Here is an 18550-nt window from a genome sequence, read left to right as displayed (position 1 = left end):
AGATCTCCTCTCTGTCTTTCCCCCTCACTCACTATGCCCATCGGCCTCTTTGCTATTTCTCTGAGATATTTTCCACCACAGGGCCTTTGCACTGGTTGTTCCCTCTGCCTGGAATGTTTTTTCTTCCGATACTCCAATAGCTCCCTCCCTTGCCTCTTTCAGGTGTTTGTTCAAATGTTACCTCCTCAACTACCGCCTCAGTGAGGTCTTCCCTGACCACTCAAAATCTGTTTAAACTCAAAATCTCTCTACTCCTTGCCCCCCCTTCCCTGGTTTATTTTTCTCTTTAACACATGTCGCCTTATTAAATATACTTATTTATTTTGTTTATTTTGCCCCTCATTGGAAGCCAGCACCAAGAGAGGAATATTTTTGCCTGGATTACTCCTTGCTGTGTCCCCTAGAAAAGCTTAGAAAAGTACATGATAAGTGCTTAGTAGGAAATTTGGGAAGAATGACTTTTCCATAAGAAATTTCTCTCATGTATAGAGCTCTTGTTCTGTACCGGGTCCTGTGCCAAGCTCATTACAGACACTATTTCTTTCTTTCTTTTTTTTATTTTTTTTTGTTATGTTAATCACCATATATTACATCATTAATTTTTGATGTACAGACACTATTTCACTGCACCTCTTTCTCTCACTAACACTGAGCAAGACAGGATGCCACAGCCCCATTTTACAGATGGAATACTGAGGCTCAGAAATCTGCCAGCCTCTAGCCTTTGCTTGTAGCCTTTGATCTGACCTCATAAAGGGGAAGCATGTGGCACCGGGCTTGGCACTATCAGCCACAGTCTTGTAGGGTTAATTATCATCATAGGTGCTTTTTATATAGCTTTGCCCCCAAGGGTGAGCTGTCACCCAGCTCCTGAGTCAAACCCTTACGTCTGGAGGGTGACAGGGGGCTGTTTTGTCCCGAAATTGAGTCATCTGGGGGTGGGGCATTGGGCACAGCCCCAGGGCTCTAAAGTGAGTCATCTCTTCACAAACCAGTGAGAAATCATAGCAAGAGCCCCCTAACAAATCATACAGGCTGGGAAGTACAGAGAGTTGGGGCTCTTTTGAGGTCATAGCACTGGGACAGAGACAGAGAGGTCTGATTTCCAACAAAAGGGGTTAGACAGTGAGGGGAGGGGGGAGGTTCTGTAAGGAAAGCGTCACATCCCTCCTTCTCCCAGCGGTGGGAGAGATGCCCCAGCCAGCTGCTTCTATTCCAGACTGTGAGGAGGGGTGAGTCAGCCTGTTGTGGGGGGAGCAGGGTTTAGGCTTGCCTGCCCTCCCCCCGGCCCCCAAACACACACCCAGATGGGCTGGGAGCTGGTTTTCTGGGATGCCAGGGCTCCTGACTCAGCACTGGGAATCTTGGCTGAGTGTGTTCTGGGAAATGTCAGGCCTACAGGAAACAGAGGGCTCCCACTCACACCATCCCGCAGGTGGGCGGAGAACGGAGAGAGAGCAGGGTGTATGAGAGAACAGGGACCCAGTGTGCAAGGGGCTGAGTGTGAGGAGGTTTATGTACACGGGAGAGTTGAGAGTATGAGAGGGAGACAGTTGGCAAACAAGGCATGGCGGTTTATATGTGCAAGGGAAGAAGCTGTGTGCCAGGATGTGGGTGTTTGAAGCAGAGGGCTGATGTGCAAAGGGGCTCCCAGGGCAAGGGAAATGTTTGCTGGGAAGATGTGTGTTCAAAGGAGAGAGGTCCAGTCGGCTGGGGAGAGAAATAAGAAAGCAGGCTGGCAAGATGTTCGTGCAGAAAAGAGATGCGGAGTTTGTAAGGGATGTTTGCAAAAAAGGCGGTGTGCAAAAAGAAAGGTCGGCCACTAAGAGCATAAAACCGCACGTGCGCGGCTCCCGCGGTGCCCCAACAATCCCAGCAGGCCTCAACGCCCACTCTTAGGCCCCGCCCCTAGTCCCGCCCCTCACGCACAGCGGGGCGTGCTATGCTCCAGTCCGTGAGCTGCTACTCCGCCATTGGCTAGCTAACCGGAGGGGGCGAGCGTGCAGAGACTCCCGGAAGCGCAAGAGGCTCCGGCTCGTAGCGGACCCGGATCCTGGGAACAGTGGGTGCTTAGCAACGGGGGGAGGTGCCCAGTAACAGGCGGGGGGGGGGGGGCATTGTGGGTGCCTAGCAACAGAGAGGAAGGCGGTGCCTAGCAACGAGGGGGGCTCAGAAGAGTGGAGAGGTAGCCCTGGAGTATCTGTGGGTGTCTAGCAACGGGGGAGGACCCTAGCAACGGCGGGGAGTGGGACAGGGCGAAAGGGGGTTTTGGGAGGTGAGCAGGAAGAGCTATGGGTTCCTAGCAACCACAGAGGGAACCAGGAGAAACTGGGGGAACTATTAAAGAGGAAAGGAAGTCAGTGGTGGGTGGGAATCTTAGGGTGGACACAGAGGAATGTGAGGGCTTAGCAAAGACAAGGGCAAAGCAGGGAGGTCAGTGCCAGCTCCTACCCGAGTAATCCCTCCCCTTCTCCCCCAGGCTATGTGGCTGGAGGTGGGGTGCTTACTGCGGGGGACCTGTGGACAGCTGGGCCGGACTGTTGGTTTGCCTTGTGGGGCCCTGGGGCCAGGGCCCCACTGGTGGGTAAGAGGCTGGAGAGGGATCTCCAAGGGGGAGAGGCTGAGGGAGGTTTTAGGGTATAAAATGACAGGGAGGGGTCCAAAAGGGCCAGGCAGATCCCATGTCCTCCACTCCTTACCAATATCTGCTTTTCTTGCAGGGGCCATGTGGGGGTTTTCAGGCCCAAATGTTTCATAAGGATGGCCCTGGCAGAGGCCTGGGTGAGGAGGACATTCGCAGGATACGGGAGGCCCGGATCAGGAAGACACCCCGGCCCCAGGTATCATTGTCTCCCACCCACCCAGCAGCACCCCCTGAAGGCAGCTGGCCTCCCAAGCTTGGGGAAGGGTATGTGGGCAGGTTGGTTGGACTCCCTGGGTGCTATGTTCACCTTCCCACCCTCAGACCTTTTCCCCATTTCCCAGCTGAGCGATCGCTCTCGAGAACGCAAGGTGCCCGCTTCCCGCATCAGCCGCTTGGCCAACTTTGGGGGTAGGTGTGACCGTGGGAGATTGTGACCTAGTTCAGAGGAGGCCACATTTACAGAATGAAGCAAGGGGGAGAGGGTGAATCAGAGACAGGGAGAGGAGTGAGAGATGGAAAAGAGAAGGAAGGCAAAGGCCTGCAAAGCCAAGAGAAATAGAGGAAGGTAACATTTATTGAGCGCTTGGAATGTGCAAGGCCCCATGTACACTCGATCTCTCTGCACTGAATTGATGCGTGTTAATTTCTACTCTATAAATGAGGAAATGGAGGCAAAGGGAAGCGAAGTGACTGGACCCCAGGTTATGCAGCAGAATTGTTCAAACTTTCACGTCACAGCCTGCATGAAATAATTCAGGGGGTTGCAACCAGCATTAAAAAGAATAGAATGGGGGACGCCTGGGTGGCTCAGTCGGTTAAGCGTCTGACTTTGGCTCAGGTCATGATCTCAGGGTCCTTGGATAGAGCCCCAGGCTCAGCTGGGAGTCTGCTTCTCCCTCTCCCTCTGCCCCTCCCCCTGCTTGTGCTCGCTCTCTCTCAAATAAATAAAAATCTTAAAAATAAAAAAAGAATAGAATGGAAAATATGGGTGCACATGTAGAATAAAGGAAATTCTTGTTTCATTAAATGTATATATATATATATCTACTGTTATAATGCATATGTCATCTTTAGGGTGGATGGTGGTTCAAATTTTAAAGATACCGAATCACAGTATAAAGAGGGAGTTAACTGCACTGGTAAGAGCTTTGATACCAGGCTGCCCAGGGTTGAAGGGGTGATTCTGCCACATTCTCACTTTGTGACCCTGGACGAGTTACTTAACTTCTCTGAGCCTCAATTTCCTTTTCTCTTCTGTGAGGACGAAATGAGTTGATGCATATAAGGCACCAGTAATGGTTCCTGGCGTGTAGCAAGCACCCAGAAAATGTCCATACGATGATTTGCAGAGAAGGCGACGGTGGAAGAGGCAGAGAGACTCAAGATGTCTTTAGCGACAAGGGGACGGAGGAGGGAGGGGAAATCAAAGCCAAAAGATAACATCAAAAGGAGGGACAGAAAGAAAGAGGCCTGAACTGATGTGCCAGATGGGGGGAGGGAGAGGGGGAGAGATGGAGAAAAACCAACTTAGACAAGGAGAGGTGAGCATGAAGAAGACGAAGTGTGGACAGAGAAAGGGGAGTCATAGGAAGACAGAGACCCAGGGGGATCCCCTAGCTGCACACTAGAATCATCCGGGATGCTTGAAATATGTATGTAAATGCCAAGGCTCATCTCAGACCATAGAACCTCAGGCTCTTATTTATCAAAGCTCCTCACATGACTCAGATGTGCAGCCAGGGGTGAGAACCGCTGACGTGGGAGACAGACATGAACAGAGTGATGGAGAAAGAGGGAGCCGCACCTCAAAGGGAACCCCAAGCAGGGAGAGAGTGAGTAAGAGATGGAGTTGGGGACAGAGAGAAGCAGAGAGTTGCCAACAGAGAGCTGGGAGACAGGTTGCTTAGGGAGAGGCTGAGAGCAGACAGGGGGTCAGGGGACAAGGCCTGGGGGCAGGCAGGCACCCAGACTCCTCTCTCACTCCCCAGGACTGGCTGTGGGCTTGGGGCTGGGAGCGCTGGCTGAGGTAGCCAAGAAGTCTCTGCTGGGAGGACGTCTACCATCAGGTGAGTGGGTGTGTCACACTACCTGGGTTCAGACCCTGGCTTTGCTATGTGACCTAGGCTGAGTGGCTTCACCTCCCCAAGACCAGTTTTCTCATCCGGAAAACGGACGATCGTGTACCCCCCTCTCATGGTTGTGATGGGCAGAAGCCTATCGTGTGAGAAAAATAATTGGAGTTGAGTTCCTAAAACTCTGAGCAGGAGAGGAAAACAGAATAGGAGTGTTGGGGGAGTGTCTGGACAACAGAGATGGAAAGACGTGTGGAGATGAGCACTGGTGGCTAAGATTCCCCAACAAGCCCATGTCCGGAAGCAAAGATGGGGCTGGATATTTTGGATGAAAAAGAGACTAAGGCCATAGTAACTGAAAAATGGAATGTGTGACCCATGATTGAATGTCAGCCTGAGAAAAATAACTCTCAAAGACTTTGGGGACACCTGGGAACATCTGAATTTGGACTGAAGAGCAGATAGGAGAGAATTCGTGTTCATATTCATAGGCACAATGATGGCACTGTGATTGAGTAGGGGAATATCCTTATTTTTAGCACAGGTTGTGTGTAACTACATGCAAATGGGTCTGCAAAAAATAAGGGCGAGTGTTTGGGCACATACACATAGATAAATTATGCAGGTGAGGCCGAAGGTGAAAAGTTGGGAGAAATGGGGGGTGACTGCTAATAGGTATGGGGTTTCTTTTTGGGCTGTGAAAATGTTTCAAAATGGCTTATGGTGATGTACAACTCTGAATGTACTAGAAACCATTGAACTGTATACCTTAAATGGGTGAGTTACACGATTTATGAATTATATCTCAATAAAAAATAGAATGAGGACCCCAAAGAACCTGCTTGTGGATTATATTTGGGGGTTATATTTGTGGATATTTACTGCATTAGAGATTAAAACGATTTTTTTTATGTTTCAAGTTTTATTTAAATTCTAATTGGTTAACATATAGTGTAATATTAGTTTCAGGAGAAAACAAATTTTCAGAACGCAAGAATACACACACACACGTGCATTCCGTCAGCTGTCAGAGCAATGGTATCATCACAGGTCATGGAGTTTCTGGAAAACTCCACTGAGCATTTATGGGAGAATGAGAGTAAAAAGGGGCAAATGACATTAATATGATTATGAAAATAGTTTTGATCTCACAGAGCCTCCTGAAGGGTCTCAGGGAACCTCAGGGTTCCCGGAACCACACTTTGAGAATCACTGCCCTCATTCTCCAAAAGCTTCTATCTGCCCCGTCTTGGCTACTCATCCCACCAAGGGAAACCACTGTCTTGGCTTCTGACCACCAAGATTAGTTTTGACTGGTTTTGCTCTTTACGCCAATGTAATCAGACAGCGTGTCCTCATACATGTCTGGCTGCTTTTGCTCAACGTTCTGTCTGCAGGATGCCGCCATGTTGTTGCGGGTAGATGGAGGTGGTTTACTCAGTGCTGTAGGAGTCACTGTGTGACTGTTCCAGCATGCCTTTGTTCATCCTATTGACAGTCATTGGGTTATTTCCAGTTGGGGACCGTTGTGAATAGTGCTGCTGTGAATCATCTTGGAACAACTGTCAATGGACACACATATGCCTTTTCCTGGGTATATACCTAGGAGAGAAATTACGTTGGCCATAGGTGTGTGCGCTACTGGAAACTTCCCAGAGGGCTTGTGTCATTACAGTCATCAGCAATATGGGTGTTTAGGCTGCCCCACATCCTTGTCAACACTTGGTATTGTCGGTTTCATTTTAGCCATCCTGGGGGTTATGCAGCGGTGCTATAATGATGTTTTGTGTGGTCGTAATACTAATGATTATTCTCGCCACCCCAGAGAGCAGCTCCCGGTCAGGCTCCAGCCCTTTCCTGTCAGAGGCCAATGCCGAGCGGATTGTCCAGACCTTGTGTACAGTTCGGGGGGCCGCCCTCAAGGTTGGCCAAATGCTCAGCATCCAGGGTACAGCATGACCCTCGACTCCTGACCCTTGACCTCACTCCTTCCTCACCCCCACCCACCCGCCAGCGCCGACTGCAGATATCCCCACAGGGGCCCCTCCTCGCCTCCCCCACTCACTGCTTCCCTTGTCCCCCTGTCTCCCCAGACAACAGCCTCATCAGCCCTCAGCTGCAGCGCATCTTCGAGCGTGTCCGCCAGAGCGCCGACTTCATGCCTCGCTGGCAGATGCTGGTGAGTGCCCTGGCCGGGAAGGGAGGCGGGCTCCACCTGCCTGAACCCCCTGGCTTCATTGCTGTAGCCTCAGTCTCCCCATCTGTAAAATGGGGATCACTAAAGCACACATCTCGGAGAGTTGTTGAGATAATGACATGAGAGAATGGTGCGGAGTGCTTAGACCAGTCCCTGGCAGGCTCAGGGCTTTGTCACGGCTACTGAAGAGGCTGGGAGTGCAGTGGTTAGGGGACCAGACTTTGTGAGTTCAAATCCCGGGTCTGCCGGATACTGCCTGTGTGATCTCAGACATGTCGCCTGACCTCTCTGTGCCTCAGTTACCTCATCTGTAACTGGTCATAGTGATAGCAACACCCACATCACAGGGTTACGTAAATTAGGATACGTAAAGCACTTCGAAAGGGCCCGTGACACACCATGAGTGACATGCGAGTTCTAGCTGTTATTAGTACTAGATTTTTTTTATTTTTATTTTTTTAAAGATTTCATTTATTTGACAGAGAGAGACACAGCGAGAGAGGGAACACAAGCAGGGGGAGTGGGAGAGGGAGAAGCAGGCTTCCCGCGGAGCAGGGAGCCCGATGCGGGGCTCGATCCCAGGACCCTGGGATCATGACCTGAGCCAAAGGCAGACGCTTAACGACCGAGCCACCCAGGCGCCTCTAGATTTTTTTTTTTTTAAAGATTTATTTACTTGAGAGAGAGCACGCGTGTGTGAGTGGGGGCAGTGGGGGAGGGGCAGAAGAGAGAGACTCTCAAGCAGACTCTACACTGAGTGCCGAAGCGGGGCTCCATCTCACAACCCCGAGATCATGACCTGAGCTGAAATCAAGAGTCAGACGTTTCACCGACGGAGCCACCCAGGCGCCCCAGTACTAGTTTTTCTTAATTAAAGGAGATCGTGTCTGTAAATAGGTTGGCACAGCACCTCGCACTGAGTAAGTGCCCAAGACATGAACTGTTTGTTCTTCTAGTGGCTGGGTAAGGGTGTGGAATCCCGATCCAGCTGCCTGCCTTCTGATCTCTGCTCTGCTCACTTGCCCTGTGGCCCTGCATCATTAGTACCCCTCTCCGAGCCACTCTGGACAGGTCCCGGCCCACAGGAAGCCCTCTGTAAATGTTAGCTCTTCATCACATTAACTTCGAGTTGATAATACAATCTAGGAGTATAATGAAGGATTATCAGTCTTGACTGTACATAATAGCAGTCCCCAAATTGGCCCACACAGCCTTGGGAGTGCAGGCTAGGGCTGGGCCTCCCAGTCTACCAGCACCTGGCTTGTCATCTCGGCCAAGAGATTTCTCTGTGAGCCTCAGTCTCCTCATCTGTGAAGTTGGGTAGTGGCCAGGAGCATAGCCCCAAGCCCAGCATGTGGTGAATGGAATTACTCACATATAAAGCTCAGCACAGGGAGTGAACTCAGCTGCCCATAACTGCAACGATGATTGTTTCAACCACTGTCCCCAGAAAGTTCTTGAAGAGGAGCTCGGCAGGGACTGGCAGGCCAAGGTGGCCTCTTTGGAGGAGGTGCCCTTTGCTGCTGCCTCAATCGGACAGGTGCACCAGGGCATGCTGAGGGATGGGACAGAGGTGGCTGTGAAGATCCAGGTGAGGCAGGGGCGGGGGGAGGCGGGTAAGGGGTGGGAGTGGACATCTTGCTGTCTCAGAGGCATGACTCCAGCCCTCCGTCCCTCCCTGCTCACAGTACCCAGGCGTGGCCCAGAGCATCCAGAGTGATATCCAGAACCTGCTGGCGGTGCTCAAGATGAGCGTGGCCCTGCCCGAGGGTGAGGTGCCACTCCACCCCTGACCGTGGGAGGGATGCCTCGAAGGGAGAAAGTGGGGCTGGACGGACAGAGGGAGGTCAGCTCGGGGCAGGGTATGCCCGTGTGTGTGTGTGTGTGTGTGTGTGTGTGTGTTGTGTGTGTGAGCGTGGGCGACTGTGCAAGTCCGTGTGTTTGCGACAGAAAGAAGGGACACCGAGGCAGGGAGAGCCCAGAGAGTCTGAACATGTGAGAAAAGGCAAACTTAGAGATTCTGACAGACCCAGAGCCAGAAGCCCACACTCACATTTGGAAACAGACACACAGGTTGCCCAGAGAGGGCCTGGAGGTCTGGAAAAGAGCCACAGAAGCAGGAAAGGAGCATAAGCTGGACCTCGTGTGTGTGTGTGGGGGGGGGGAGCATAAGCCGGACCTCGTGTGTGTGTGTGTGTGTGTGTGTGTGTGTGTGTGTGGAGCATAAGCTGGACCTCGTGTGTGTGTGTGTGTGTGTGTGTGTGTGTGGTGCTTGGAAGTAAGATTTTGAGGCCCTGAGGAGAGTGTGAGAGACTATGAAAAAGAGACAGGGTAGGTGGCACGTGTGACCATGAAAGAGATGCCTGGGGCCTGGCACGCACGCCCCAGGAGGGAGACTTCAGGAGAAGCCGCGGCTGTGTGAAGGCCGGAGGGGAGGTGTGTGTGGACAGATGATGTGGTAAAAGGCAGGGAGCAGGTGTGAGGGGCTGTGACAGACAGACAACGAGAGACATGACTGGCAAGAGAAGACAGCCCTGAGTGGAAAGCCTGGGGGGTGGCTGTCATGATGGGGCCAGGCTGTGGCCTTCCCTGCCTGACACGGCTGCCCCCTCAGGCCTGTTTGCTGAGCAGAGCCTGCAGGCCTTGCAGCAGGAGCTGGCTTGGGAGTGTGACTACCGTCGTGAGGCAGCTTGTGCCCAGAACTTCAGGTGAGCTGAGCCCCCCTCAGGCCCCCCAGGCCCCCCTCCCAGGATGAGCGGGAAGTGGATGCCTGCAGAGCCTCCGGGGGCTGGAGGCCTGGGGTGGAGCCAGCAAACTCTTTTTTTCTCCTCGTTTGCTCACCCCTCCCTCCATTCACTCCTGACTTGACTGAACCCCTGTCCTCTGTGAGCTTGGGCATGTCACTTCCTCTCCCTGTCAGTTTTCTCATCTGTCAAATGGGATGCACGACCACTACAGTCTGGTGGGGGAGATGGACTTGTCAACAGGCACTTAGTCACGCCATGAGATACCACCACACCGCTGGATGGGCAAAGCACTAACAGTCTGACACAGTCATGGGTGGGAGAGAACAGGGCTCCAGGTCATCCCTTATGCCCTTATCCACTGTGGGCAGGAGGAGGCTTTGAGATCAGCGTTTTGGAGAACAGTCTGGCTTCATCAAGGCCCAGTATTCTCATACAACCCGATAACCGCCCTCCTTGCTAAACAAATGCTGTAGGGACATTTAGGCCGGTATACACTGTCAGCCTTTTCCGGAATGCTCAGAGCAGCAATCGCCCCAAACTGGACACAACTGAAATCTATCAAATTCACCCAGCAAGGTAGATAAATAAATGACGATATATTCACCAGTGGAATATCATACAGCAGCGAAAATGAATGAACTCAGCTACAGGGGAACAACGTGGTTGCATCTTAGAAGCATCGTGGTGTGCAGGAGTTAATTACACCCAGTGAGGTCCTCTACTGCATGGCCCACGGGTGTCCTGGGCCAAGGTGGGTAGATACGGAGCAAGAGAAGGGCAGCAGCAGAGGGCAGTGGTTCCAGGCATGGGCCCTGGCCTCAGATGTGGGATCCAGTCCCAGGTCAGCCCTTAACTGGCTGGGTGGCCTGGATCCACACCCTCGGGAGAGCAACCTCCTCATAGGGGAGTGAGGGGGCAAAAAGGGGATTGTGTTAATTAAATGCTTGGCACAGGGCCTGGCCCAGGAGGAGCAGTTCAAACAAGGACAAAAATAACAAGCCCTGAAGTGGGACCCTGAAGAGAAGAGTATGAAGCGGGCTGGGCCAGGGCACTCCTGTATGGGATCTGGAAGCCCCCTTCCCTCCAGGATTTCCCAGTGCCTTTAGAATAAAACCCAGATCATTCCACTGGCCCGCCCATCTCCCTGCCCCCAGCCCCAGCCATCCCACAGGTCTCAACCAGGGATCTTGTGCAATTCTTTGCCTCCCAAGTCTTACACTGACACACTTAACTCAATCTATTATTGGTCTGTTTGTATATTTGTTAAGAGTGTGGTCTCTGGTGTCTGAGGGGCAGGCCCAGAACTCATCCACTGCTCTGTCCCCCAGCATAGTCCCACACAGTGGACGATGACACCAAGAAGGAGTCAGTACTAACCGGTGTTCAGAGTAATGACTCCAAGGAGTGGCCATTGAATATCACTGTGGACTTGGAGATTTGTATATCAGCAACTTTTTTTGGACGGATTAATTAATAAATTGATGAAAAAGTAATGCTCATCAAGCTTAATACATCGAGCTCTATCCTGGGGCAACCGGAAGTCACAGAGGTATTTCCGGGAGGAAAGTGGTAACTGGGGCTCCAGCAGCACCCAGCTTAGGGGTAGGCACAGAGTAGGCACTACGGAGATATTTGATGAATGAGTGAATGGGTGAATGAATGAAATGTCTGAATGAATGTCAGTCCGGCCAGGAGTTGGCCATTGCTCAGGACAGACAGGCATGAGGAGGGAAGGCAAGGCATAGACTGTTCCTGGAGCCCTCCGCAGAGGAAGAGGAGGAGGCCCGAGCTGGGCCGCAGGGGCCTGAAGCATGAGGTCCTGCCCCTCCCCCTCCCTTCTGCCCCAGGCAGTTGTTGGAAGATGACCCCTTCTTCCGGGTGCCTGCTGTGATTAAGGAGCTGTGCACAACGCGGGTGCTGGGCATGGAGCTGGCCAGAGGGGTCCCCCTGGACCAGTGCCAGAGCTTGAGCCAAGACATCCGGAACCAGGTACGGGGTCTCGAGGGGGGCAGCAGGGGCAGGGCCGGTAGGGCTGGCCAGACCCACAGAGAGGGCTCTATAGGGGCGGATGACTCTGAGATGTCTGTTACTCCTCCCCACTCCAGATCTGCTTCCAGCTCCTGAGGCTGTGTCTGCGGGAGCTGTTTGAGTTCCGATTCATGCAGACAGACCCCAACTGGGCCAACTTCCTGTATGATGCCTCCAGCCACCAGGTTGGTTCCTTATGATCTGGATCATGGTACATTAGCTGCTTTAACAGATAGTTCCCTATGTTTCAGTAGCTCGACACAATAGTAGTTATTACCCACATGACAGGCCGCAGTGGCCCTCCTCCACATGGTGACGCAGGGACCCAGGCTCCTTCCCTTCTGTGATTGTGCCATCCCCTAAGGCTTGCAATGCTCTCCTTCCAGTGAAAGGGGAAAGAGGTTAAGAGGGTAGCGCCCTGCCTAATTGCTTTGGCCAGAAGTGACACATTGTTTCCTGTACCATTCCATTGATAAGAACTGGTCACACATTGATAAGAACTGGTCGAGGTGCAAGGGACGCTGGGAAATGGAATCTCCACTAGACAGTGGTTCCCTAGGGGCACAGTGTTTGGAAGGCAGTTGGTCATCACTGCCACACCCGTCATTCATTTAACACACTAAGCATCTACTGCCTCTTGACAGTGATGCCAAGACAACCCTGATCCTCGCCTTCTCAGAGTTCCCAGTCCAGTGGAGGGACGCAGGACCAGACAGTGATGACTGAGTAGTTAGTACTGTGATGGGGAAGCACAGGCCAGAGTGGTCAGTGACGGGGGAGGCATAGGGGGCCGTGGGGAGCCAGGGAAAGTGACTGACCCAGCACCGGGTACGTGAGGTCAAGGAAGGCTTCTCGAAAGAAGTGCCCTTAAAGCTGAAACCAGAGAGATGAGAAGGGGACAGCCACCTGAAGAGCAGGAAAGAGAGAGCATTCCCAGCAGACAACACAGGGTAGCCAAAGGCCTGGGGTAAGTGTTCGGACTGAAAGACTCAGTGAGTGTGGCTGCCAAATGGCTCTCTAAAGTGGTCTGTACCCATTCCGTCCCCAGAGGGATCTTTTGAAAACACAAATCTGGCCAAATTGTCCCTTCCATAGCTCCCCAGCCACCTCAGGATCACGTCTGAGCCCTTTGCTGAGTGCAGTGTGGACCCGCTGAGTTTCCAGCCTCAGTCCCTTGCCACCCCCTCCCTGCCAAGTGCACAGATAGTTTGTGTCCCTGCTAGGCTCACACCACACCACAGGGAAGTATTTTTCTAACTCAGGGTGAGAGGGGCAGTGATAGGAGTCCTGACATCAATTTATTGGGTCTCAACAGCATTTTTTGTTTTAAAGCCATAGAATAGAAGGTACCAGTGTGTCGCAGATGGGAGGGATCCATATTATTTCGGGATGCTTTTGTTTGACCTTATAGTTGGGTGTGCCTGGGTACTGGTACCCAAATACAATCTGTATTTCTTGCTGTGGGTTGTGACCAATAGTGTGAACTCCACTGCCCTAGAGAAACTCTTATACATGTGCCCACTGGGCACTGTTTTTAATAGCAGAACCCAGAAACAACCACAGTGTCCATCGGCCAGATAAATGCACTGTGATATATTTACACGATGAAGTCCTTACACAGCAGTGAAAAAAAATGAATGAGCTAGAGCTGAACATAGCAATGCGGATAAGTTGCAAAACCATGTTGGGCACAAAGAACAAGCCGCAGGATAACTATCATAAATACCATTTATATGAAGTTTTAAAACACGCAAAGCATGCCTATTTATTGTTCACAGGTGCACACATATGTAGAGAATGTGGAAATGCACACATGGGAATTTCAGCAAATAATAGTTTAGTAATGATAATCTCGGGAAAGTGGTGACCCTGGAAGAGAGGAAAGGGGAGGTTGGATAAGGCCGGGGTCCATGGGGGGCTCCACCTGGATTGGTAATTTTTAATATTTTAAGCGGGCTGCTGGGATTTGTAGGTGTTCATTTTATTTTTCCACATATTTTATTATTATTTAGGTTTTTTTCTATGCCTAAAACATATTATTATAAAAAATAGGACCCAATATAAAAGCCAGGTCCCTTCAGTTTCATATGGGGGTGGATAGGAAGTGTGGAGACGGAAGGCAGCACGGCAGGGACTCTGACGAGGGGCACGGTGTGAGAATGGACCTGGGTTCCCCCCCGCCACCTCAGACAGTGGGGAGTGGTAGCGGACTCCCAGCATCCCTTTCACTATCTCTTGTCCCAGGTGACCCTGTTGGACTTTGGTGCAAGCCGGGAATTTGGGACCGAATTCACAGACCATTACATCGAGGTGAGTCCCCCCAACCCTGGGGTCTTTGAAGGGCCTCAAGCCTGATACTGAGGCAAGGGTGAGAAGGAAAAATATAGTATCTGGAACCAAGAAATCATATATAAGAGTAATAGTAATAACTAATAAATAAAAAGCCCTTAATATGATGTCAGGTCCTGTTTGAGATACTGTCCATGTGGTAACTGATCTAAACCACAGAGCAACTGTATGGGGTCAGGACCATTTTTAAGCATTTTTTTAAAGTTTTATTTATCTATTTGAGAGAGAGAGAGTGCGCGCGCACATGCACACACACAAGTGGGGGGAGGGGCAGAGGGAGAAGCACACTCCCTGCTGAGCAAGGATCCCAACACAGGGGCCCAATCCCAGGACCCTGAGATCATGACCTGAGCTGAAGGCAGATGCTTAACCAACTGAGCCACCCAGGCGCCCCGGGTTAGGACCATTTTTTAGTCCCACTTTACAGATGAAGTTACTAGAGCTCAGAGAAGTTAAGTCACTTGCTCTAGGTCACAGCAGACCTGGGATTCAGATTCAGGGAGCCTAGCTCCCAAATCCTGACCAACCCCCATGGCCCATAGTGGCCATCCTGCCCCCTCCCCACACCCCAGGCGGTCCCAGGCCTTGGTATGCAGCCTTCCACTCACATACCTCCCTGGCTGGATGCTCCCTGGGGGCAGCTCTCTCCTCAGGAACATCTGTTGTCCGTCCTTCCCACCCACCTACCTAAGGCATCTCATTAATTTGTTGAGATTGACTATTTGATGTGGGTCTTCTACTCATTTACTCATCAATTCCAACATTCTCTGACAACCCCCTGTGCCCAGCCCTGTTGTGGGCAATACCAACCCAGTGACTAATCCAGCCCAGTCTCCGCCTTCACGGAGCTCACAGACTGGGACAGGGATAGACGGTAAGAACCCAGAGTGGTCAGGGCTGGAATGGGGGAGCACAGGAGATTATGGGAGCCCAGAGGAGGAGCCTGGGCCAGCCTAGGGGGTCAGGGAGAGCTTCCTGGAGGAAGAGGCATCAAGAGTTGAGACCTGAGGGATGAGGAGACCAACCAGGAAGAGGCAAGGAGGGTATTCCAGACTGATAAACATACAAAGGCCAAGAGGAGAGAAGGCATATTCCCATTAGAGCAACGCTTCTCAAACTTAGTGTCTGTGAGACACCCACCCACCCCCACTACCGACATGAGCCTATTAAATGCAGATCATGATCTGGAGTCCAGCATAAGATGCTGTGTTTCTAACACACTCCCAGGTAATGCCAAAGCGACTGGTACAGGGACCACACTTTGAGTAGTCAGTCCTGGAGGACCAAAAGGAAGTTCATTTCTGACTTGGGCCAGCAGGTGAGGGGTGGAGCAGGAACCACTCTGAGTCTGAAAAGCCATGCTCTGCACCTTGTACTCTATCCAGGTGCTGTGGGGATCCACAGAAGAGATCTGAGCAGGGGCGGGACAGAGAAGTAGAAAACTCCCTCAGGAGAGCAGGTAGCCTTTGAGACTGGGGGCTGGGAAAAGACAAGGCCCAGGGCTCTGGCTTGGGAACTGGGGATGGTGGGGCCACCGCTGACATAGGGCAGGAAGGACGAGCTGGCAAACCCCCCCCCCGCTCCCTCCCCCAGGCTCCTTGGGCCCTCTCTCCAGGCCACTTGAGGCACAAAGCCAAGGCCTCTCTCTCTGGGTAGGTGGGACATCTTGTGTGTCCCCCTAACCTCCCCCTCGCCCCCAGGCCTATTTGGCATGGCTCTCCTCCGGTCTCCCCAGCCTTTTCCAGTTTAAAAAAAGCCCCGCCACACTAGTCCCTGAGGACCACAGTCCTGACAGATGGCCAGACAGGCTCGGGCAGGGGGAGCTGAGACAGACTAGAACTGCCAGATTGAATCCTGTATTTCCCTTCCTCCCGAGAAAGTGGTTAAGGTTTTCCCGCCTCGCCTTGCTGTTGTTCCACGAAGTACAGACTTTCGCATCCTAATAATGGTAGCTCCTCCCCGGTTGTGGCGGATCCCACATGCAGGCCCGGTGCTACACACTCCGCAGATACCTCCTCCTGCCTCCCAACAGCCACCCGTGAGGAAGATCCCTTCATCATCCCCGCTTCACAGATGAGAAAGCAGAGGCCCGAAGGCAAAGCGCCTTGCCCAGAATCTCTCAGCCGGCAAGTGGCAGAGCTGGGATGGAGCCCCAGCAGGCTGGCTCTTGCTTCAGTCCGCACCTTCAACTCAACTCCTGCTCTCCCCACGCTCATTTGCCAAACAGAGGTTCACCAAGGGCCTCCCGAACACCAGACCTTGAGCTGCAATTCCAGTTGGGACTAAAGCCAGCCAGCAGCCCTGCTCTCCTGTGGCTCCAAGCCCGGTGTAGTAGACAGACATGAACCAGGCAGTGACAGAGACGGCCCAGTGGCAACCTCAGATGGAGTTCTGGGCCATGGTCACATCCTTGTCCAGTTGAGTATTTGGACCCATGAATAGCACTTGACATTTATTTTCCTCCAGGCCGACTCTGCATTCTAGGCCCCTTACCCCCCACCATCCCCCCACCCCCAGCCTTGGAACAGTCCTGAGGGAGATATAGACAGGGGCAAGGTGAGGAGGGAGAGGCTTCTAGGGGAGAGAACTTAAGTAGACCAGAATGTAGGGAGGGCCAGGCCAGTTTTCAAGACCCCTCCTTGAACCCCACTCCCTTGGCCTCTGACCTCTGCCAAACACTCAATTTCCCAGGTGGTAATGGCAGCAGCCAGTGGAGACAGAGACCGGGTCCTGCAGAAATCCCAGGACCTCAGATTCCTCACGGGCTTTGAAACCAAGGTGGAAAACACTGCGGGGGTTGGGGGGCTGCTTATCTCTCCTGGGGGGCTCTGGGGAGGGGTGGGGGGGAATGGAGGCTGCTTGGCTACTCACAAACTATGGGGAAATGGGCCCCATTTATCTTTTCTAGAGGGAGGGAGTGGGGGGCTGCTAGTGGGTACTGGGGGTGGAGAAGTGGAAGCTGTTTCCCTGTTCTAGAGTGAAGGCTACTGGTCTACTGGAGGCTCTGAGAGGAAGTAAAGAGCCATTTTGGGGAGGTCTGGGGGCTCTGGAAGGAGTGGAGGCTGCTTATGACTCCTGAGGGAGTAGGGGGCCTGCGTTTATACTTGAGGGTATGTGGCAGACGAGGGTGCTCATCCCTTCTAGGTTAAGTGGAGAGCTGTACCTCCATGCTGCGTGCCTCTTGCTCTCCCCCATCCATAGGCATTCTCGGATGCCCACGTGGAAGCAGTGATGATCCTGGGGGAGCCCTTCGCCACCCCGGGCCCCTACGACTTCGGGGCAGGTGACACTGCCCGCCGAGTGCAGGGCCTCATCCCTGTGCTGCTGCAGCACCGGCTGCGCCCACCGCCCGAGGAGACCTACGCCCTGCACCGCAAGCTGGCAGGGGCTTTCCTGGCCTGCGCCCGCCTCCGCGCCCACATCGCCTGCCGGGACCTCTTCCAGGACACCTACCACCGCTACTGGGCCAGTCGCCAGGTGTAGCCACTGCCCGCGGCCTGTTTTGCCAGTAGCCTCCTGACCAAAAGGGACGTCTGGTCAGACCCGTTAGACAGCATCCCAGGATTCTGGCCCCAAAGCAGGCCATCCCCGGCTGTGATGCCTCCTTTTCATTCTCCTGCAGGTCGGGGACCCCCCCCCCCACCTTGGGCTTCCCAGTCTTGCCTAACTCCCTTCCTGGGGATCTGGGGAACCCTTGGGCTAGGGAACTCCCAGCTTCACACCCCCATATCTTGCTCTCCCCACTCCAAAGTGGGCGTCCAGGAACTCTGCGCCAGGGATTAACTTATTTTTGCCAACATTTAAGAGCCTTAGGCCCCCTGCCCACCAGCATGCAGATCCAGACTCATGTAGATGGGGAGCCCCTCAATTCTGCCTCAGGTCTTCCACGGATCTGGCCAGTGAAAGGGGAGGGGCGGTGGTTGGTGGAGGCAGCCCTCACTTTTGCTGCCCTCACCCCTCCACCAGCTGCGTTCTCCCCGTTCTCCCTGGCTCCATCTTTTCTATGTGTTGGGGAGGGGGTAGGGGAGGGTATTTGAAACTTCAGACGGGAATAAAAGCGGCTCCCCTTCCCGGCTCTTTTCTCTGCGCTGGGGGGAGGGGGGGTTGGGGGGGAGGAGCTCTCAGCCTGCCTCCAGGTGCAGATGGCCAATCACCCTCCCATCCTCTGGTCTGAAAGCCCCAACCCAGCCTGGGCCATCTGTTGCCGGGAACCTCCTTCTACCCATTCCCTCCCACCCGCCACCCCTCCCGCACGTGCTGACCACCTGCTCGAAAGGCTGTGGCAGCTGAGAAGGCCTGCCCCCCCCCACCTCCCAGGCTCCCCGCTCCCTCCCCTCGGCTCCCGGCAACCTCGCCTTTGCTAATGGGCCGTAATGCCCCTGCCAGCTGCTTTGCCAAACCCACAGGACTGAGTGGGAGCGGGGTGTGCAGTATTGGCCAGAACCGCGCCCTGGTCCCACCCCGGCGCCCCCGCCCCCGAAGCCGAAGCGCTCACGCACTAGGACGCCGGGGT

At 53.2% G+C, this 18550-nt stretch overlaps 1 protein-coding gene across 2 annotated transcripts; it reads left to right on the top strand.

Moving 5' to 3' along the window:
- The first annotated feature begins 1976 nt into the window (after positions 1-1976).
- On the top strand, positions 1977-18092 carry COQ8B (coenzyme Q8B). Of its 2 annotated transcripts, XM_028095674.2 has the most exons (15): positions 1977-2062; positions 2480-2584; positions 2721-2840; positions 2986-3052; positions 4633-4710; positions 6542-6664; positions 6810-6895; positions 8364-8504; positions 8602-8683; positions 9528-9621; positions 11508-11649; positions 11766-11873; positions 13933-13998; positions 16729-16815; positions 17239-18092. In XM_028095674.2, exons 2-15 carry the CDS (start codon positions 2483-2485, stop codon positions 17518-17520), a joined length of 1578 nt encoding a protein of 525 aa, XP_027951475.1. In that variant the 5' UTR covers positions 1977-2062; positions 2480-2482; the 3' UTR covers positions 17521-18092. The 2 variants fall into 2 exon arrangements, with proteins under 2 accessions (XP_027951475.1, XP_087883735.1); XM_088027609.1 differs by lacking the exons at positions 16729-16815; positions 17239-18092 and adding an exon at positions 15423-15558.
- Positions 18093-18550: the final 458 nt, after the last annotated feature.

Source organism: Eumetopias jubatus, unplaced genomic scaffold (assembly GCF_037043125.1).
Source record: "Eumetopias jubatus isolate StellerSeaLion01/CBP00866 unplaced genomic scaffold, mEumJub1_p1.0 scaffold_10, whole genome shotgun sequence".
NCBI classification, from domain to species: Eukaryota; Metazoa; Chordata; class Mammalia; order Carnivora; family Otariidae; genus Eumetopias; species Eumetopias jubatus.
This window is presented reverse-complemented; position numbering and strand designations above follow the sequence as displayed.